This window comes from Sarcophilus harrisii, chromosome 3 (assembly GCF_902635505.1).
Source record: "Sarcophilus harrisii chromosome 3, mSarHar1.11, whole genome shotgun sequence".
Lineage (NCBI taxonomy): Eukaryota > Metazoa > Chordata > Mammalia > Dasyuromorphia > Dasyuridae > Sarcophilus > Sarcophilus harrisii.
In genome coordinates this window covers 454,068,775-454,091,075 of record NC_045428.1, presented here as the reverse complement: position 1 = coordinate 454,091,075, position 22,301 = coordinate 454,068,775, and the positions used below count along the sequence as shown (strand labels likewise).

Below are 22,301 nucleotides of genomic sequence, written 5' to 3'. Positions count from 1 at the left end.
AATATTAATTCATGTAAATCTTTACAGGCCTTTTCTAAAATCAACCTGTTCATCATTTTATTATAGAACAATAATATTCTATTACTTTCATATACCATAACTTATTCAGCCATTCCTCAACTGATGGGCATCCACTCCACTTCTAGTTCCTTGTCACTACAAAAAAGGCTGCTACAAACATTTTTACACATGTGGGTCCTTTTCCCTCTTTTACGATTTCTTTGGGATAGAGACCCAGTAATGACACTGCTGGATCAGAGAGTATGTTGTCTTCTAACGCTTTGAGCATAGTTACAAATTAAATTGCTCTCCAGAAAGGATAGATCAGTTCACAACTCCACCAACAATTCATTAGTGTCCTAGTTTTCCCACATCCCCTTCAACATGTATCATTATCTTTTCCTGTCATTTTAGTCAATCTGATAAGTGTGAGGTGATACCTCAAAGTTATCTTAATTTGCATTTGTCTAATCAATAGTGAATTAGAGCATTTTTCCTCTATCTATATCATATATCTATAAATATTTAATTTCTTCATCTGAAAATTGTTCATATCCTTTGACCATTTCTCAATTGGGGAATGATTTGAATTCTTACAAATTTGAGTCAATTCTCTATATATTTAAAAATGAGGCCTTTATCAACAAAGCTAGTGTTAGGGACTTTCCTTCTGAGAATTGCCATGTATGCCATGTCAGTTGGTAGGGTGGACACAGGAGGTAAAAAAGGGCTTGACCTCTGAGGCAGGAGGTTGTGTCTTATAGGTGTTAAAGGTTCCTTGAAAAGGCAAGGGGTGTGTCCTCAGTAAAAATTTTTTCCCATCTTTCTGCTTCCCTTCTAATTTTGGCTACATTGGTTTTATTTGTATTAATTTAATAGAATCAAAATTATCCATTTTGTACTTCATTATATTCTTGTTTGTCTTTGGCCATAAATTCTTCTCTTCTCCAAAGATCTGAGAGATAAATTACCCCTTGCTCTCTTAATTTACTTATAGTATCACTCTTTATGCCTATATAATGTACCCATTTTGACCTTATTTTAGTATGAGGTGTGAAATATAGATCTATGCTGAGTTGCTACCATGTTATTTTCTAGTGTTTCCAGCAATTTTTGTCAAATAGTGAGTTTTTATCCCCAAAGCTGTATCTGGATTTATCAAACAGTAAATTACTATAATTATTGATTATTGTGTCATGCATATCTAATCTTTTTTACTGATCTATCACTCTGTTTCTTAGCCAGTACCAATTAGTTTTGATGACTTCTGCTTTATAACAGAGTTTTAGGTCTGGTACTGCAAGGCCACCATCCTTTGCATTTTTTTTCATTAATTCCCTTGATATTCTTGACCTTTTCTTTTTTGAGATGAATTTTGTTATTATTTTTTCTAGCTCTATAAAATAATTTTTGGCAGTTTGATTGATATGGCACTGATTAAGTAGACTAATTTAGGTAGAATTTCCCTTTTTTTATATTAGCTTGGCCTACCCATGAGCAATTGATATTTTACATTAGATCTGATTTTATTTGTGTGAAAAGTATTTTATAACTGTTTTCATATAGTTCCTGGGTTTGTCTTGGCAGATAAGACACTCAAATATTTTATTTTGTCTACAGTTATTTTAAATAGAATTTTTCTTTCTACCTCTTGCTGCTGGGCTTTGTTGGTAAAATATAGAAATACGGACAATTTATATCTAGCCACTTTCCTAAAGTTGTTAATTGTTTTGAATAGATTTTTGATTGATTCTCTAAGATTCTCTAAGTACATCTGCATATCTAAATATATCGAAGTGATAGTTTTATTTTCTCTTTGCCTATTCTATTCTTTCTGGGTTTTTTTTTTGTTTTGGGGTGTTTTTTGGTTTTTTGTTTTTGTTTTTTTATTGCTAGAACCAATATTTCTTATATAATATTGAATAGTAGTAATAATAGGCATCCTTGTTTCACTCCTGATCTTATTGGGAATGCTCCTAAGCTTCTCTCCATTACAAATAATGCTTGCTGTTTGTTTTAGAGAGAAAATCATTTTAAGTAAAACTTCATTTATCTCTATATTCTCTAGTGTTTTTAACAGGAATAGTTGCTGTATTTTGTCAAAAGCTTTTTCTGCATATATCGAGATCATCACATAATTTCTATTAATTTTGTTAATGATATATGATCAATTATGCTATTAATTTTCCTTATATTGAGCCAGCCCTGAATTCCTAATATAAATTCCGCTTGGTCATAGTATATTGGTATCCTACTGATAAGTTATTGTAATCTCTTTGCTAATATATTATTTAAAATTTTTGCATCAATATTCATTAGGGAGATTGGTCTTTCTCTGTTTTGACTTTTCCTGGTTCAGGTATCAGCACAATATTAGTGTCATAGAAGGAATTTGGCAGGAATCTGTCTTTGCCTAGTTTTCCAAATAGTTTATATAATATAAAAATTAATCATTCTTTAAATGTTTAAATGTTCACTTGTAAATCCATCTAGAACCTGGAGATTTTTTTCTTAGGAAGTTCACTGATGGCTTAATTTCCTTTTCTAAAATGGAGTTATTTGAGTGTTTTATTTCCTCTCCTGTTAATCTGTGTAATTTATATTTCTGAAAATATTCATCTATTTCAGTTGGATTGTCATATTTGTTGGCATACAGTTGGGCAAAATAGCTTTTAATTATTACTTTAATTTCTTCTTCATTGGTGGTACATTCACTCTTTACATTTTTGATACTTGTAATAAATTAACAATTTAAAGAAATTAAACTAAAAGCTAGAGAAGCCCAGGTCCAGCACTAAAGGGTGACTACTTTATTGTTACTCACGATAGCTACGGAAGGAGCTCCAGGTATTAGGTAGATATGTATGCTGCACTGAGGAACTCTGTTGTTGCTGCTGCTGAAGAGTCTGCCCTTGTGCTGAAGAATTGGCTTGCATATGAGAAGGGCTAAGCCCTGGCTGAGGCTGTTGAGCAGATGGACTCAACGGCTGACCAGCCACCTAGAATTCAAAAAGAATATATTAGCTTATTTTCCAGTACAGTTTTAAAACACAAACCTCTGAATTAAAGAAATCCAATATGAAGGAAAATATTGCTCAACATATAGCGCTATTCAAGCAATATTAATTTTGGTAAAATAATAATCAATAATAAACAATGTATTATAATTAAACTTTCAAAGAAATATTCTTTTGAGTTTTAAAAAAAAAAAGCAATAGCTTTGTTAGGAAAACAATGAAAATGTTTATCACTATTATTGAGATTAAATTACTTTAAAGGTTAAGTCATTTAAACATTAACTGAAGTTAAATGACTTGTTTATGTCACATAGCTCAATTGTAAGAGAGGTCAAAACAGAACTCAAGAATCTTGGCTGTCATTATTCTTCTGTGCTCAATCCTCTCATTTAATAGCAATAGAGAGATAGAGTTCAATGCCATTTCAATATAAAGCTAAAAAACAACTACACAAAGATACACATAGAAGGAATATTTTTACACTGGTAAGAAAGAAAACCTATCAATCAATCATAATGGGGGGAGGAATAAGAATCTATTGAAAGCATGCTATGTGACAGGCACTATGTCAAGTGCTTTACAAATATGATCTCATTTGATCCTTACAAGAACTCTGAACCTATTATTATTTTACAGTTGAGAAAACTGAGGCAGACATATTAAATGACTTGCCCAAGATCACACAGCCAGTAAGTATCTAAGGCTAAATTTGAATTCAGAATCTAAGCCCAGCACTTTATTCAACAAAAAGCAAAAAACCAAATTCTTTTCTACCTCCTTTATTGCTTCATTATGGTGTGAAGGTCACCTTGGGTTGCTAAAGAGCTAAATCAGAGGAACATAAGCTCTGATGAGTCCTATCAAAGCAGTTAACCTTCCCAGTATGGTCTGTTTTCTTAAAACTGGCCAAAGTTCAGATAGGCTCAGCACCATTTTGACTAGAGTGATGAATTATTTGATTTCAGTTACTTTCAAAAGTCTAATTTATAGAATAATTACAATATGTGTTGCTGCAAGTACTGACACTGATAAAATTCCATATCTCTGAAGAACTAAATAAAGTCCACCATTACAGTGACCATCTTTAATAGCAGAAGTAAATAATCACATCTAAATGTGTCCATTATCCCAAAGTGGACATCTAATTTTTTTCAGTGGTGAGGCTCTTTAAATAAGATTTAAGGACATCTAATATTCTTCATTAATAATCATGACAAATGAGATCCAAGAATGCCATAATTGGATATGGTATCTCTTCAATCTCATTAAATTACCTCTTCATGGACTCTGAAGCCATCTTCATTTTGACCACCCTGGTGAGTAGATATGGAGAAAGTTACCTGGGATGAAGATGGAGCTGGGGTGGTAGGCTCAGCGACCTGGATGTGCTGCACCTGAATGGCATGTTGGGTATATGTCTGAGGGTCATGGAGCTGACCAACATCCACTGTTGAATGCTGAGACTGATGAGGTGAAGTGGCCTGGAGGAAAGCAAGGCAGTCCCAGCAATTAAATATTTATTGATAAATATGAAAAGTCCCTTTACAAAGAAAAGTTCAGTTTGAAACAATGTTCCTCCAAAAAGATAAAGGTGATAAAGGACCTCAACTATATCTCACTGCCCTGTTCACTTGAGAAGTCTATCATAAGCCAAGATAGCAGGCATGGAAGAGAATAGTGATTATTTGAATAAGAAAGGAGGTTTTTAATCACACATAACCTTAATATTACTTTAATACTAGAGAACGAATACAAACTCCTGCTAAACTGAATAATAAGAAGCAAATAAGGTTCAATGAGGATCATGGAAGATTAAAAGAAAATTTTGTGTAATAAGTTTTTGCATGTATACACAGACACATACATACACACACAAATACAGTTAAAATTAGAAGGAAACAATTAAATGGGAAACAAATTTTTGCAGCAGTTTTCCATAATAAAGATTTCACAGCCAAAATATGTAAGGAACTGATTCAAATTTGGAAAACTGGTGGAAATTTATAAAAGAGCCATTTTGCCAGAGATAAATGGTCAAAGACTATATATGAATGGGCAGTTTTCCAAGGAAGAAACCCAAACTGTCAACAAATATATAAAAAAGCATTCCAAATTATTAACATCAGAAAAATGCAAATTAAAAACAATTCTGAGGTTCCAGTTCATAAGATTAACAAAGACAACAATTATAGGAAGGACTATTAGAAAACAAGCACACCAATATATTATCAATTGGTCAAGCCATTCTGGAAAGCAATTTGGAACTGGGTCCAAAAAACTCATTAAAATGTATATGTGCTGGGGGCAGTTAGATGGTGCAGTGGATAGAGCGCCAGCCCTGAAGTCAGGAGGACCTGAGGTCAAATATGGCCTGAGACACTTAACACTTTCTAGCTGTGTAACCCTGGGCAAGTCACTTAACCCCCAACTGCCTCAGCAAAAAAAAAAAAAAAAAAAGTTTAACATATATTGAATTACTTGCTGTCTAAGGGAAGAGAGTGGGGTGAAGAGAGGGAGAAAAATCTGGAACACAAGATTTTGCAAGAGTGAATGCTGAAAACCGTATATTTTGAAAATTGAAAAAACTATTATTTTTAAAAAGTTAAAATAAAATTTTAAAAATTATATGGGCACATTCCCCAATGATTCACCAATACTACCTACTAGGCCTATACTGCAAAAAGATCAAAGAAAGAGAAAAAGAAACAATATGCACAAAATCATCTGTAGTAGCACATTTAGTTATTTTAAAGAACTGGAAACTAAGAAGGAACCCATCACTGGGGGAAGAGTTGAATGAATTATAGTTTATGAAACCAGTGAAGGCTTATACTGCAAAAAGATCAGAGAAAAAGAAACAATATGCACAAAATCATCTGTAGTAGCACATTTAGTACTAAGAAGGAGCCCATTATTGGGGGAAGAGTTGAATGAATTATAGTTTATGAAAACAATAAAGTATAAGAAATCATGAAAGGGACAATTTCAGAGGATTCTGATAAGTATAAAATGATACAAAGTGAAATGAGCAGAATCAGCTGAACAATTTATACAATAACAATATTGAAAAGGGGAAAAAAAATCAGGCTTGAAAGATATAGAGACTCTGATCAAGGTATGACCAAAACATGATTTCATTGGATGAAAGATGCAATACGCTGCCTACTTCCTGACAAAATGATTATGGAAATAAAATGGATCCAGAAGAAGAGAAATACTTTTGAACATAGCCAATGTGAAAATTTGTTCTTCTATGCACATTTGTTACAAGAGTTTTGTTTTTTGGGTTTTTTTACTTTTTTCTCCATACTAGAGAGAAAACTGTGGAATGGAAAGGGTAGGGATAGTGTAAAGAAAAGAAAAAAGTCATTGAAGCATTTTTAAATGAGCAAAAGAAAGTTAAAAAGAATCACAAACAGAATAGCTTTGAAAGTTACATCCTAAATTTATTATATATTTAAAATGAAAAGCAAGTGAAGATCCACAGTTCTGTGTACAATTTTCTTTTACTGTCCTATCAAGTATATGGAAATATTTGTTAATTTAACATTTAATTTTTAAAAGATTAAACTTTTTTTTTAAATAAACACTATAATTGTCAACTTCTTTCCTACCTACAAACTAAAAAAAAGGTTTGCAGGGATCAAAGTTTATTGCCTTTAATTCCATCCTTCAATTAAAAGAGTTGGAAGGAGAGAATATTACTAGCTTGCAAATAGTAATTCACAGGGCAGCTAAGTTCCGCAGTGGCCTAGCGTCAGGAAGACCCCAGTGCAAATGTGACCTCAGACACATTAGCCAAGTCACTTAAACCTCCTCTTCATCTCAGTTTTCTCTTCTGTAAAATGAACTGGAGAAGGAAATGGCAAACACTCCACTATCTTTGCCAAGAAAACCCCAAATGGGGTCACAAAGAGTTAGACACCACCACTAGACAGTCCAGAAGTAGTCTAAAGCAGTCACCAGTCAACCTAGACCATAAACAGCACCCATTTTGAAAGTCTATTTCTAGTTAAAGTACTTGGTATTATCAGCATTTCAAACAGGGATAAATTTGTTCCATTGTGTCTTGAATTTTTCCTCAGGTCAGTCGGTACAATAAAACCTCTGACAGGAGGTTTTCTTCTATTGTCACACAATAGAAATGGCCTCCTAAATGGTCTCTAATACAGCAATTCTACCATACTAGTAGGATTTTATCTGAATTGCTGAAACCTGATCACAATTACTATTCATAATTCAATAAAACAAAATACCAAATGAATTCTTTATCAATTCATTATAAAAATATAGCATTTTAAAGTTTGCCAAGGTCTTTATAAATATGATCTCATTTTATCCTCCCAATTTTCCAGGAAGGTAAGTTCTTTTATCATTCCTATTTTACAAGTGAGGCAGACAGAGATTAAGTGATTTGTTCAGGATGATGCAGCTAGTACGTCTTAGACAAGATTTGATTTTGGATCTTCCTATCTTCATACCCAGTCTAGCCTCAATTTACCTAGGTCTTTGGAGGAGGAGGATTCTGAGGGAAAATTTGCATATATGTACTTATTCAATAAAACCATTCAAAGCTGCTAAAAGTTAGAGTTGTCCAAAAGTAAAATGGATGACCTTGGCATTAGTCAGTCCCCTGTTCCCTACAAATATCTGAGTAGAGACTGGATGACCTTCAAAGGAAATCTGGAGAGATAGGGATCTCAATGGTTTAAAATTCCCTTCCCCTCTAAGACCCTGTGATAGAAACAGGGCCTCCAAAAACTTCTCAACACTACCATGCTATTAAAAGCAGGAACCTTACAAATCCCTAATGGATTTTGAATAGAATGTTTCTATTTAATCTACCTCAGAGATCTCAGTCAAAGAACATCCTCTTAGAATCCAGTCCCTGTTCCTATTTTGGGACCAGTTTATAGACTGAAATTTATAACAGTCCATGTCAATTTGACAAGTGAAAATGTTGAGTCTACTAGCAATAATTTTATCAGAAATATGCCAAAGAAGGAAAAAGAATAAATGATATACGGAACCTGGGCTACTTGCACCACCTGAAGCTGTATATGCTGAGGTTGCTGCAGACCAGTTGTAGACTGTGATACAGGGATATACTGAATTCTCTGGTAATCCCCCTGTGGGGTTCGATAATCTGTTGTAAGGGTCTGAGACAGTTCTGTCATTGCTTGGGTCAGCAGATCTGTTGTCTAGAGAAAAGCACATAAAATATAGTGATTAGTAATGCTTCACTAGTTCAGAATTATTTCACTGTGCTGGAAATTAAAAGACAATTAGCTGACATCCCTAAGTAAATTCATAGCTTATAGTTTTAGAAGATCTTCTAAACCAAACCTGAGCGTAGGTAGAAATCTACGAGAGGGAGAGGGCATTTGGCTCCCTGTCACGAGTGTGACACTAATAGTTAAAATGAAGGGTCACAGCCTAGAGTGACCTTGCAGTTCCCTCTCTGGAAGGAAGAAAGTCTTGGAGAACATAAGCTGATGATGCAGTCCTGGACACATTAACTTGGATAAAAGATCAAAGGATTCTGGGATCCATCTAAGACCAAAGTAGGGCTAGGATCACTTCTGCTATACTACCGACTGTTGAATAGAAAATATGTAGGAATTCAATTCAATAAGCATTTATTAAGTACCTATTGTGACAATTAGAAATGAGCAATGGACACTGAAGGAAGAATAAGATTTGGAATAGTTATATGCTTACCACTACCGTCTCTCCAGTCGCACTATCGGTAGTTAAAACAGCTGGAGTGGCACTGATCACAGCTGTTGTTAGTGGAGCATGGATTGTATTAGGGAGCTGGGCAAACTCAGGATGCTTCTTTCTGATGTGCTGTACCATCTTAGTCTGTAGGAAGTGAGAAGAGAGTTACTGGCAGATTGAAACGTGAAAGTCTGAAGTGATGTAAGCCAGTCTCCCAAAAGTTCTTCTAGTCTTCCATGCTTAAAAATTGCTGAGAGGGGCAGGCCTAGCATGGATAAGTAATAGAGACTTACCGGTGTGAGAAGAGTTGGAAAAAAAAAAAAAAAAAAGGAAATGATACAACAGGGTAAACCCCCTCAGAACATCTTCCTAAATGTCCATACCTTCCTTGGAGTGAAAACCGTCTTCAACTTTCTTATGTCCTCCTTCTCCACCATCCCCTCCACAAACACTCTCGAGACCCTCCTACCCTGAGACCCAGAGTACTTTGAAAATCACTAGTTTGAGTCCCTGTGAATCGAAGTTCTTTTATGACATGAACTAGGTGCCAACAACTGTGAAATACAGGAAAACTCAAGGTCTAATGGAAAACAAATATCAGAATCAACTGATTATCAAAATTCAGGATCCCAGACCAGTGTTGCAAGGTATCTCAAAATCATTTGCAGGCTTGAACCCATCTCCTAGTCAAGGGACAAAGTTTATTGAAAGTAATTGTAATGCCATTACAAAAGTGGGCTGGAATTCTAAGGGAATTCCACAGAGAAATAGAAGCAAGGAGATACATTTATCCAGCTTTCAATCATAGATATGCTAATTCTAGGGCTCATAGGTAGGAAGGAGTGTTCTCTGGAATTTGGTTCCCTTGACTAGATTATTACTGACCAGATTATCAGTCAGCAATGAATTGAGGAGGTCTATCCACTATCTTCTCAGGAGTTTGATCTATGGGAGTTTCCTGAGGCCAGAAGCTATCTGACCAAGGAGTGGTCAGAATCAGACAGATTGGGTTTGTGAGTTTCCAGAGGCAGAAAATCTAGAATTATTGACTTATTGCCAGAAGAGAAGCCCCCTTAAAATCAGGGAATCATATTATATCATTATTACATCTGTATTGCACTTCATAGCTTAGGAAGTTTTCCTCTATCTATAAGTTTGGTTAAACCTCCCAACAATTCTGTGAAGCAGAGGCCAAGTATTATCCCCATTTTGCAGAGAAGGACCCCAAGACTCAGAAAGTTTAAGTGATTTACTCAAAGTGGACCAACTAGTATGTGTCAGAGCCAGGACTTGACTTCAGACATCCTGAAACTTCGTCCAATATTCTTTATGGAATTAAGACTACCAGAGAGCTCTCATTTCCCTAATAGTCCTAAGTCTTCTTAGATATTTTTCTTATGCATATATGTTCTATTTTGTACTATCATTATTGGTTTGCATACCATCTCTCTTACGGAATTGTGACCTTCAAATATATTCACAACTTAGCTGAGTTTCACCACTACAGTACTCTCAGCGTAGCAGGCACCTAACTGAATCTTCTCTTTACATCCCTAGCTATAAGTAGCCTCTGGTTTCAGGGACAATCTCCTATGCGAAATTAGTTACAAATTAATTAGTAGTTTCCCCTACCCAAATTAAGAGTTATCTTCTGACTATATAAGAAATTTTAGAAATTCTAGTGTGATGCTGATATTAGGACACAGATACAGAGAAAGAGGAGACAAAGACTGAAGTCACCTGCTTCCCTATTAAAGTTATGTAGTTTAAAATAAAAGTGAATCCCAATCCCTTTTACCTTGCTACTGTACTGCTTGGAGCAGTGGGGGCAGCAGACAGGAGGAGTAGCTATTGTGCCAGTCAGCTGAGTATGGGTGCTCAGCATAGGATCTGGTTCTCCAGGGCCAGCAGGACGAAGTTTCCGGATACTTGGTGGGAGCTCAGCTCCAGGATGGTTCTTCAAGATGTGGGCTTTTCGCTTGCTAGCACTTTTGTAAACCTATAGAAAAATAGTTTTTTGACATAACTATAGTAAACACCTTTTGTCTATTTTCTTAAAACTTGCCCACAGACCCATTTAATTATAAAACTGGTATCTGAGAGCAGCTAGTTGGTGCAGTGGATAGAGCACCAGTCCTGAAGTCTCAGGAGGACCTGAGTTCAAATCTGGTCTCAGACATTTAACACTTCCTAGCTGTATGACCCTGGACAAGTCACTTAACTCCAACTGCATCTGCAAAAACAAAACAAAACTAAAAAACCAAAAAACTGATATCTGGAGAATAAGAATAATTTTATGAGATAATAGTGAAAATCTATTAGCAGTTGTAATGAGAATGTAACATAAATTAGAACAACAATATAGGAATTAGACAAGTTTATATCTTTCCTGAATTTATATAACAAAGGCAATTTCAGGGCAAAGTTTAGAGAGAACATACACAGAAACAGAAAAATGGAATTTTAAAATTAAAAGAGACTTAAGCTATTATCTAATCCAGTCCCTTCCTTTTATGTGAGAATATAAGTAACTTAATCATTCTCACACAGCTCTCCTGACTCCCAATCCATTTTCCTGACTCCCAATCCATTTCTCTCCTTCCCTACACATTACTGTCTCCCATAGCTGGTTCTGTCCTTTGCCATTCAGTGCTAATGACTGTAGCTTTCAGATGACAGACATCATATCTATGAGGCACCATCAAAATAACAAGTCTAATGATCTCCTTTCATGTTTCATAGTAGGACTTTTTCCAACATTCATTTTGTGAGGTTTTTCTTTGCAACTCAATGTGAAATCGTTATTTTTTTCTAGAAATCCAATGCAGTAATCACCAGCAAAACTGAAGATTTATCTTAATTCCACAGACATAAAAACTGTAAATAATTTAACCAATGTCCATTAGTAAGCACATGAAACACATATGTACACACACAAACATATGTGTATCTATGTGTTTTACAAAAGGAAGCCCTTTGAAATAGGTTTTCCAAATATGCAAAGTCTCAAATCCATATGTTGTAGAAAAGAACTATGATATTTACTCTCAGAAAAGATCAATGGACTCTTTTTTTTTAATTATGATTTTAAAAAGAATGCAAACATGGGGCTTTTTCATTAAGAGCTTTAATAAGCAACATTTTGCTCTTCTCTTAGAACTAAAAGAAGAAAAAAAAGGAAAGAAATCAAGGAAGACACAGAAAATCAAGTGATTATTTTTACTAGAAATTTTCATTTAAAAGTAAGTTAACCTTGAGGCATTCATTTCTTTATGGAAAACTACTGAGAGACAGAGAACCATCTGCTAAGAGCACTCATATATTTGTACATGCAGACAAGCTGGCTGCAAGCAAGGCTCCCACAGAGTCTACTGGGATGGATATCTTTCCTTTACCTTATCACAATACTGACAAAAATAATCACGGTTGGGTTTGATGATGGGCAGAGTTAACTCAGGCACTTCTTCTATCTTCATATCTGGGTGCCTCTTTGATAAATGGTTCACCTAAATGGAAAAAGCAAAAGAGAGAAGATATCCTATTAGGACCAGCAGCTGAATAAGCATCTTTGATCTTGGACACTAGGAGCTGGAGTTCTCTGATGCAATGCACAAACACAATAATGCATTTGGCCAGAACCAGCAGCACCAGACCCGTCTGACCCCAAGGGGTTAACACTCACTTGCAGCCAATTGCTGAAGGTGAACTGGGTCACTGTGGATCCCATTAACAGTCGTTGGCTGAAAGAATTGCTGTTGGAGAAAGCAAAATTACACTAGCATGAATTTCCTTCGGTGAACTCTCCTGAAGCAAACTTATCTTTCATTATTTAGTGGCCTAGCCCTTCTGAGAATACTGAGTAGGATATAAAGGCCTTTTAAATGCTGCTCCATGATTTTTTGCCTCCTGGCAACATTATTTTCTGCAAGTGTAATAAAGTCAGTAATGAATTATCAGCAACAGAATGTCTATCCTATCTTGGGATTCACACATTCTATCTTGGGAGGTAAGATTTCCCTTCCCAGTACTGTTTCACTTCTAGGAAAGAAAGACTCAAAAAGAGAAAGACAGAGAAAGAGGCAAAAGGAAAATAACCAAAAAGAGAAGAACAAAATACAAAGAAGATGAAAACAGAAGGAAAAAGAAAAAAAGGCAGAAATACCAAATTGGGGCAGCTAGTTGGATAGAACACCAGTCCTGGAGTAAGGAGGACCTGAGTTCAAGTCCAGAAACAGTTACTTAATATTTCCTAGCTGTGTGACTCTGGGCAAGTCACTTAATTCCACAAAGGAAAAACAAATTTTTAATTTAAAAAAAAAGAAGAAGAAGAAATACCAAGTAGTAAATAGTAGCAATTTGAAAGGAAAAGAATGGGGAAAAAAGAAAAAGAAAAAAAGGAAGGAAGCAGAGAAAGGAGTCAAAAGTTAAGACCCCCTAATTTGGTGTAGGTTTTTTTATCAGCTTTCCAGCTCTCCTTGTCCTAAACACTGGATACCTGCAGATAAAAAATAATTTAGTCCCGGAACACAAAAAGCACTGCTGTGAGCAGATAGCTTTGACAATGAGATTGGAAGACCAAAGAGGCCTGCAGATTCCAACACTAACCAGCATGCCTCGTCTCCGGAAGCCCATCATGCATAAACGACACTTGAACGTGAAGCTGTCATAGTCCGTGGAGGCAATTCGAGGCTTAAAGGTCTTGGAGCGGCTGATGCGATCGGCCTTCTTGGCTTCTCTTTCAGGATTGTGCATCCTTTGCATATGCTCCCGTAGTTTGTCTTTTCGCTGTTTCAAGAGCAGCAAGAGAGAAATAAAGTAAAAAAACCAGATCTCAAACTCTATCATTTAGAGTAGTACCTAAATTGTCTACGGCACTTAATATATGCTAATAAACTGACAGACAGTATAAAGGAGAGGGGAGAGACAATCAAAGACAAGGTGTTTATGTTGCTAGGGTCTGAGACTTACTAAAAACTAGTCCAAAGAGCTTGAGAACTACATTGTCAACAAAAACAACCAACTGAGACCCGGCTCAAATCATCAAATTGTTGTGTGAATCGCGATTTTGGGAGGAAACCTTTAGCTTTTAAGCTAAAGTGACTTTGGGAATGAGTCTGCTATTGTAAAAAGAATTAAAGGATATAGACTTAGATTTATAAACCTCCTTTTTCTCCAGATAATAACAAGCATTTTCACAAGTGTCTTTCTTAATTTAACAGAAATTCATGTGATTCAGATATATTACTGCTGTTTACAGACTTAGAAATTGAAGCAAATAGATCAAATTTTTACCCAAGATCAAAAATACTGTCACAGTTGGGGAATAGAGCCTGAAAAATTCTAGGTTTACTCACTCTTTCTTGAATGATCTAATAATCTAGGCAGGCAAATAAGAAAGAAACCAAAGGACTAAAGAGAGGAAGTGTATGGGGGGAATTATATAAAATCTAAAACTATAACATCCACTGTTAATGATGCTCAGTACTATTGAATGCATGGTTACAGTCATACTGAGTAATATCTAATGACATTTTTTGTTATCTTAATATTTTCAGATCTCTACAAAAAAAAAAAAAAATGTAATCCCTTACACAGATGTCTCTCTTTGTTGTGGCCCATAAACACCAAACTGTAAATCACTGGGCAAAAGTACAAACTGGCTCAGAAATTTAAGATACTGAAAACTACTACATACTTAGAAAGCTTTGATGAGGTCTCTAAAATCAGAGTAAATGATGATTTCATCTTTGAAAAGGTAGAAGAGAAAGTAAGGTACTGGTGCTGACCATGAAAGAGGAACCAAATCAGCGAAATGGAAAAAATGAGAACCCTTTGAAGCAAGTAAATGAAACATTTGAGAGTTCATGACAGACAAGAAGGAAGAGAGCAGACATAATCTCATGGCAACCCAGACTGTGAGAGAGCAGAATTCAGAGTCAGGGGAAAAATGGTAAAAAAGACTCCCTGGTCTGATATTCTAAAAAGAGAGTTAGGTCAAAAATAATGCGAGGCTCTCAAGATAGAAATTCTTATGATATAAATACATGAGTCTCACTAGGAAGAAAAAGAGAATGGATTCAAAGAGATTTATAGGGACAATATGGAAACAAATCAACCAACTAATAATTTTATAGAGACATGAACAATTTTGTTCATCCAAAATTGAACTCATTTTCCTATGTTTTTCTTCCTAACTTCTTTCCTAACCTCCTCTCATTGATGATCAAATCACACCTTTCTTTAGCTTAATTTTTTATTGAAGTTTTTGTTTTCAAAATATAGGCAAAGATAATTTTTTCAACATTGACTCTTGAAAAAACTTCCAATTTCCCTCCCTTCCTCCCATCTCCTCCGCTAGATGGCATGAAATTCAATATATGTTAAACATGGTAAAAATATGTTAAATCCAAAATAGGCATGTTTATACAATTATCTTGCTGCACAAGAAAAATAAGATTAAAAAAAGAGAAAGAAAATAAAATTCAAGCAAACCATAACAATAAGAATGAAATGCTATGTTGCAATTCACCCTCAGTTCCCATAGACCTCTTTCTGGGTGTAGATGGCTTTTATCATCACAAGATCATTGGAACAGATCTGAATTATCTCACTGTTGAAAAGAGCTTTAGAATTGATCATCATATAATCTTCTTGTTGCCATGTACAATGATCTCCTGGGTCTGCTCATTTTACTTAGCCTCAGTTCATGTAAGTCTTTCCAGGCCTCTCTAAAATCATCCTGTTGGTCGTTTCTTATAGAAGAATAATATTCCATAACATTTATATATCATAACTTATTCAGCCTTTCTCCATTTGATGGACATCCACTCAGTTTCTAGTTTGTTGCCACTACAAAAAGGGCTGCCACAAACATTTTTGCACATGTGGGTCCCTTTCCCTCCTTTAAGATCTCTTGGGACATAAGTCCAGTAGAGACACTGAGGGGTCAAAGGGTAGGCACAGTTTTATAGTCCTTTGGGTATAGTTCCAAATTGCTCTCCAGAATGGTTGGGTTCATTCACAGTTCCACCAACAATGTATCAGTGTCCCAGTTTTCTCACATCCCCAGCAACATTCATCATCACTATCTTTTCCTGTCTTCTTAGCCAATCTGAGAGGCATGTAACATCACACTTTTTAAAAACTGTCTAAACAGTCTTCCCAAATCCAGGATCCATTCTTTCCAATCCATCCTAAACCATCCAAAATAATCTTCCCAATACCTAATTCCTGAGCACCTTACAGTTCTGCTGTAAAACCTTTGGTCTCTCCCTAATGACTACAGAATAAATTACAAACTCCTAAGCTAAGATAGTAACAACCTACTTTTCCAGACTTATAATTTTCTCTTCCCATATACCTACTTAAAATTTATTTGTATATAGATTTCATTTTCTCCTACTACTAGAAGAATTATACTATACTTTCTCCTTTAGGGCAAATAAAATGCTGGGTTTTTACCTTTATATTATCACCACCTAGCAGATTATGTTTATGTAGTGTAATAAAAGCTGAACAAACTTATATTGAATTGAATTGAAACTGAAAACAAGTCAACAAGCATTTGTTGAAATGCTTGTCATGTTGTCATGTGTTAAACCCTGGAAATACAAAAAGAAAGGCAAAAATTGTCTCCAATGCCAAGGGGCATCATAACAGGGCAAACAACTATCTCCATACAAAATAGACACCTAGTAAATTGGAGATAATCTCAGTGAAGGACTAACATTTGAATAGCACTAGGAAAGTTTTCTTGTAAAAGATGGATTTTAGCTAAGATTTGAAGGGAAATTAAGAGGTGATGATTCCAAAGAATGTAGCTGAGATAGGGGAAGGCCAGTGAAAGAGCATGGAATCAGAGTTGATGAAGGGAACAAGTCATCAGTGTGACTATACCTTAGAATGTGTGGAAAGGAGTAAAGGGCTAAGATGACTAGCAAAGAAAAGAAGAGCATGTGTCCTGAAAGGCTTTAACACGCAGAGGATTTCCTGTTTGGATCCTAGAAGTGGTAAGGAGTCATTGAAGTTTAACGAGTGGGCTCTAAGTCAATCACATAAAGAATTGAGACAGGGAGACCAAGCAGAAAGCTATTGTAGTCTAGGAATGAGATAATGAGGGACTGTGCCATGGCAGTGCAGTGTCAAAAGAGAGAAGGGGACATGTAAGAGAGATGTCACAAGGGCAGGCTTAGCAACAGACTGGCTAGAGCAGGCGAGAGGAAGCTGACGCATCTGAGTGCTGTACAGATGGTGGTACCCTCAGGAACAGCAAAGTCAGGAAGTTGGGAAAGTTCTACAATCACTAGATTAACAGTCACCAGAAACTTGACTGGATAAAAAATATGAACTGTACGAACGTAAAAGAAAAACCAAGATAACCAAGTGGTGATAGAGCAAAGTCTGGAAGTGGCAGCAGGGAGCCAAGAATATTCCAGTTCCCAAACCATGACCAGTGAGGTGGAGAAGGAAAAAGAGTATGAGTGAGAGAATAACTGATATTGGAAAGAATGACGAGGGTTCCTGTGTCATAAGCCAGGTCTCAGTGAGAAGATAGAAGGAATCTGAAAGGGAAAGACTGAAAAAGAAAGCAAGTTTGTTGACTGTGGAGCAGGAGTTCCAGAAAGCCCAATGGAAGATGGATATGGAGGAAGTCACTGATGGGAAGTGGGGGAGGGTCAAAGAGGAATATGGCAGCAAGCAGGGAGGGACAGGGAATGGGGTCTGTACAATGATAGCCAGGAGTTCAGAATCCCTCAGATGGGGAAGAGTATGACAGGGCAGAAAGATGCAAACCACGGAAGAAGGAGTTCAGGTAACAACTGCTGACCAACTGCCACCAACGGGCAAGAAAACACACAAGAGCACTGCGGGTGGGAGCACTCCACGAAAAACCAGTCCTGCTTCCAAGCCAAGATCCCCCAGCCCTCATCAGGGGAGTGGATCTTGCAGATGAAGCCTCAGCCATCCCCCCAACTGCCACCCAACTGCCACCCCAAGGGGAGGCAAGCTCGCCTGGCCAAAGCAGCAGGACCCCCAGAAGAACAAGTGGCAACATGTGCAGGGAGGGTAAGCTGTCACTGCCAAACTCTGACCACCATCTTCTCTCAGATATTGACAAAGACAGCCCAGGACCCCAAACTCTAGAGCCTTGGGAAGAGCACCAGCACAGCACCCTCCGTCATGACCCCAGGAGGCAGCCCCTGTGGAGATGCAGCTCAGTCACTGCCCCTGGCTGCTGCAGCCCCCCCTACTGAAGGCCCCAGGAAAGTTCCTGTGACCAAAGTCCTTATCTGCTTTACCACTACATACCAGGGGTCTTTTGGTCTGAACTGGCAATCAAAGCCTTCCAAATCAGCTTTCTCCATTAGAATGTAAGATCCTAGAGGACAGGGGCTGTCTTAGTTTTCTATTTGTGTCCCCAGCATTTAGCACAGTGCTTTTTTATATTATAAGCATTTAATAAATGCTTTTTAACATTTTTTAATTCATTCATTTATTACCAGTGATTAGGGAGAAGTTCATGAGGGAGGGAGATGACTAGACAGTTTGGTCTTTCATCAATATCCAACTTTGTGACAGAGGTGATGTTCCAGGAAGCTCGTTTTGCAGCAGGGGGCCTAAACACAAGACAGGAGCTGGCAATTCAACTTGACTCTGGTCTGGAAGACCTAGAGCAAAGACAAGCTATAAGGCCGAGATCAGGGCTAATGCAAGGCACTTAGGAAGACAGAGGGCAAGACCACTTAAAATGAAAAGAGGGCTGAGGTTCAAAAGCAGAGGCCCCAGACAGGTGTAGGACAAAGTAGGCCCTTCCCTGAGAAGGGTCAGGGAAGGTACTATCAACCAGCAAGGTCAGTTAAAAGAAAGTGAAAAATGGCATCATCATGCAAGAACATCAAGAAGGAAGACTCACATCCATTTTAAGTTGAGGGTAAAGTTGATGCTAATCAAAGGTGGTTTCTCTAAACCATATTGGGTCTAGATACTAATCAGTCAATTGACAAACATGTGCCAGGCACTGCATTAAAGTGCTAAGGATACAAATATACAGAATGAAACCATCCCTACTCACAAGAAGTTTGCATTCTAATACATACCTGTATATAAAAATAAAAAGAATAAATACAGAACAGTGAAAAACATAAGGCAGTTAGGGAGGAAGGGCATTAGGAAAGGCTTCATGTAGAAAGTAATAATTGAATTGTCTCTTGAAGAAAGAGTGAGATCCTATGGGGCCAAGGGGAAGAGGGAGTGTGTTGCAGGAATGGGGACGGCCAGTGAAGAAGCATGGACATAGGAGACAGAGGGACATGTATGAGTGAGAGAGCATAGGCAGTTTAGTTAGATCACAGGGTATACAAAGAGGAGTGTTCAGTAAAACTAGAAGAATGAGTTGAAGACAAGTTGTGAAAGGCTTTAAAAGCTAATTTATACTTTATCCTAGAGGCAATAAGGAACCACAGGGAAAATCTTACTGGCAACATTGTGCAAAATGGACTAAAATGGTGAGAGATCTGAAGAAGGAAGATCGATAATCCAGGCAAGAAGTGATGGAGGCCTGATCTAAGGTTATGAATATGGGAGTAAAAAGAAGAGACTAGATGCAAGAGACACTATAGAAGCACAAATAGCAAACTCTGATGGCAGATTTGATATGACGTTTAAGGAAGAATAAAGACTTCAGGAAAATGGAGAGATGAAATTGGGAGACTGGGAAGAGAGGGATGCCTTTAAAAGAAAGAGGGAAAGATTCGGGTGAAAAAATAATTCAGTTTTGGACATGTTGAATTTGAGATGCCTCCAGGACATCCAGTTAAAAATGTTTAATAGGCAACAGATTACATGGGTCTGAAGCTCAAGGGAGAGACTGATACAAATATAGGTTTGTAAGAAATATGCAGTAAAACTAGAGGAAACTGTTAATATTACTGAGAGAATGTGTAAAAAAGGAGACCTGGGATAGAGTCTTGAGATATACCCACAGAAGGAAGATCTGATACAGATAATGAGCCAGTAAAAAAGACAGAGAAAGAATGATCAGATAGATAGCAGGATTATGTCATGAAAACTCAGAAAGAAGAAAGTATCCAGAAGCGAGGACAGTCAACAGTGTCAAATGCAGCAGGTAGATGGAGAAGAATGAGGACTTAGAAAAGAACAATGGATATGGTCATTCAGAGACAGCTGGTAATCTGAGAAAGAGCAGTTTCAGTTGAGTGAGATTACAAAGGATTGATTCAACAAGTGAAAAAAGACAAGCTGGGGAAGAGACAGAACTATTGCTTGAGATGGACAGGATGGTAACAATAGACAAATGAGATATAGATTTTTTTTCTGTTTTTTCTAACAAGGAAAAATATTTTCAGGCTGGAAAATATAAAAGAAAAATGATAAACATGAAATTGAAATCCCAAAATAAGAGAGAATGATATGAAGTCACTAAGCCCACACAAACTTGTGGATATAAAAACTGAATTATGTATCTGAATTTTTAAAATCAAGGGAAAAGTGCTATAGGATTGAAGACTAGTAGATGCTATCACAATTTTCATAAGTAACGTAACATTATTCAAATCATAGACCGGTGAACTTCACTTTTCATGGCAAAAACTATAGAGTACATTATTAAAAGATGATTTGTTAAGTATTTAGAAAAGTAAAAAGATTAGTATTACAAACGAGCATGAGTTCATTAAGAACCAATTATCCACACTAAAGATTATTAGATTGGTAAAAAAGGGAATGGAAACCTGGATTACAGCAATATAATTATTTCTCTCATGACATCATTATTGATAAGATGGAGAAATATTGATTGGAAACTAATACAGTTTGATGGATTCTCAGCTTATTGAACAACTATATTTATTGGTGATGATTAAAATGGCTCAACCAAAAGGAAAGCATTGAGCAGAATAACACAAAGCTCTGTAATTAGCATTGACTTAGATGAAAACATAGATGAAATATTTATCATATTTGTAGATAATATGAAGCTAAAAAAATATATACTATAAATTGATTTAATACTTTAAAAGATTATAACAGGTTAGAATAAGCCTACTGTAATGAGTTTAAATTAAATAGAAATAAATATAATATAATAGTACTATACTTGGGCTCCAAAAATCAATTGCACATAAATCCGAAATTTGTTTAGGCAAAAATTTGTATGAAAGATAATTGGAGTTTCAGTAGACTCTTAATTCAAAAATAGTATGTTATGGCAATCCAAAAGGTAAAGCAATCTTAAGGTAAATTAATAGAAATTAATAGAATTTTAAAAAGATCTATAAAGCTGAAGTATAAGCAAAAAATTAAAATACTAAAATGCTAAATTCTATTAGGCTAAGTTGAAGTGTTCCTCCTATAGCAAAATATTTAATGTCTGAAATGAATTCTAGAATCAACCAAAGGTGATTTCTACAACCACATAGTCAATGATCCAGGAAGGAAAATCTTCAGACAGTGCTTGATTCTAGTACCTTAAATTGCTTTCCACAGGTAGAGCAAAGGAAATCTTTCCGGTCTGAATGTCGGAGCATATGGAGCCTCAGTTTGTCAGGACGACAGAAGGCTTTGTCACACTCTGTGCACTGGTAAATCTTTTCTGAGTGGAAGCTGCGTACATGTTTCTTCACCTAGGAATAAAGATTCCCAGGAAAAACTCAGTGGATTTAGTGGTCAAAGACATTGCAGAATGAGAGGAATAAAGCAACACCAGAGGGAGCTCTTAACTGGGACAACAAGACTTAAATCAACCTGGGTATACAATCCAATCATACAGATTGTTAAAATGGTGTCAAATCCCAATTGAAACATACACACCTTCCTCTTTCTCCTGCTCATCTCCTGCACAAAAAACACTTTTGCATATGGACTCAGAATTAAAGCATCCTCGCTTAAAACAGAAATGGACTAATTTCTGAGTCCCTCAAAATTAACGGGACTACAAGTAAATTCTTATTTGCCTTAAGCAGTGGTAAAAGAAACAAATTTTACACTTACACCTATCCAGTCATCTCAAAGGTTAAGAAATTAAAGTTTTATTTGTTGTTAATTTATTTAATATTCGGTTTATTTATTCACAAAAAAAGAGTATGAGTGATTAGAAGTATAAGATTTATTCTAAAGAAATTTTGCTAATTTATCTTGGACCACCCTGCATCATCACTGAATATGACTTGGGAATGTTATATTTCTGTTTCAATTTTCAATCTATTAAGCAGAAAAACTATATCCCTCTAACTGAACAGTCATGATACAATAGCAATAAGGATGCAACATTAGTAAATTAGAGTTAAGTTCTTAGAATCCTGATGTATTTTATATTTTAAATGCCCTTTTGGGGTAAATGTTAAAAGTCTAGGATAGTTTTGTAGGAGTATTTTTTCCCTTATTGCTTATCTTATAATCTTAATTTATCTAATATATGTTCTAGTAAGATTAGTGAAATGAACATTTATCTGTGACTTAATGGAATAAAAATGTTTTTACCTTGACAAAAAGACATTTTTAAAAAAAAGCAAGGGAAATGGCATATGCTAAGGAGTCTCAAACTCC

At 36.1% G+C, this 22,301-nt stretch overlaps 1 protein-coding gene and 1 long non-coding RNA gene across 6 annotated transcripts in view; one reads left to right on the top strand and one right to left on the bottom strand.

The window, feature by feature from the left end:
* Nucleotides 1-22,301, bottom strand: part of PRDM10 (PR/SET domain 10) — a 130,098-nt gene that overhangs the window by 16,494 nt on the left and 91,303 nt on the right. For 3 of the 5 annotated variants that reach the window (XM_031960894.1, XM_031960897.1, XM_031960898.1), the window contains exons 13-20: nucleotides 21,224-21,379; nucleotides 13,344-13,523; nucleotides 12,134-12,244; nucleotides 10,537-10,737; nucleotides 8,739-8,882; nucleotides 8,048-8,218; nucleotides 4,292-4,498; nucleotides 2,825-2,999 (exon numbers count right to left, since the gene is read on the bottom strand). In XM_031960894.1, coding sequence (XP_031816754.1) covers nucleotides 2,825-2,999; nucleotides 4,292-4,498; nucleotides 8,048-8,218; nucleotides 8,739-8,882; nucleotides 10,537-10,737; nucleotides 12,134-12,244; nucleotides 13,344-13,523; nucleotides 21,224-21,379 — 1,345 coding nt within the window. The remainder of the gene's footprint in view (nucleotides 1-2,824; nucleotides 3,000-4,291; nucleotides 4,499-8,047; nucleotides 8,219-8,738; nucleotides 8,883-10,536; nucleotides 10,738-12,133; nucleotides 12,245-13,343; nucleotides 13,524-21,223; nucleotides 21,380-22,301) is intronic. The other 2 variants (XM_031960895.1, XM_031960896.1) reach the window with 1 other exon arrangement.
* LOC116422490 lies at nucleotides 17,473-22,231 on the top strand. Its single transcript, XR_004233173.1, has 2 exons — nucleotides 17,473-17,804; nucleotides 21,243-22,231. It is a non-coding gene; the product is annotated as an uncharacterized LOC116422490 (long non-coding RNA).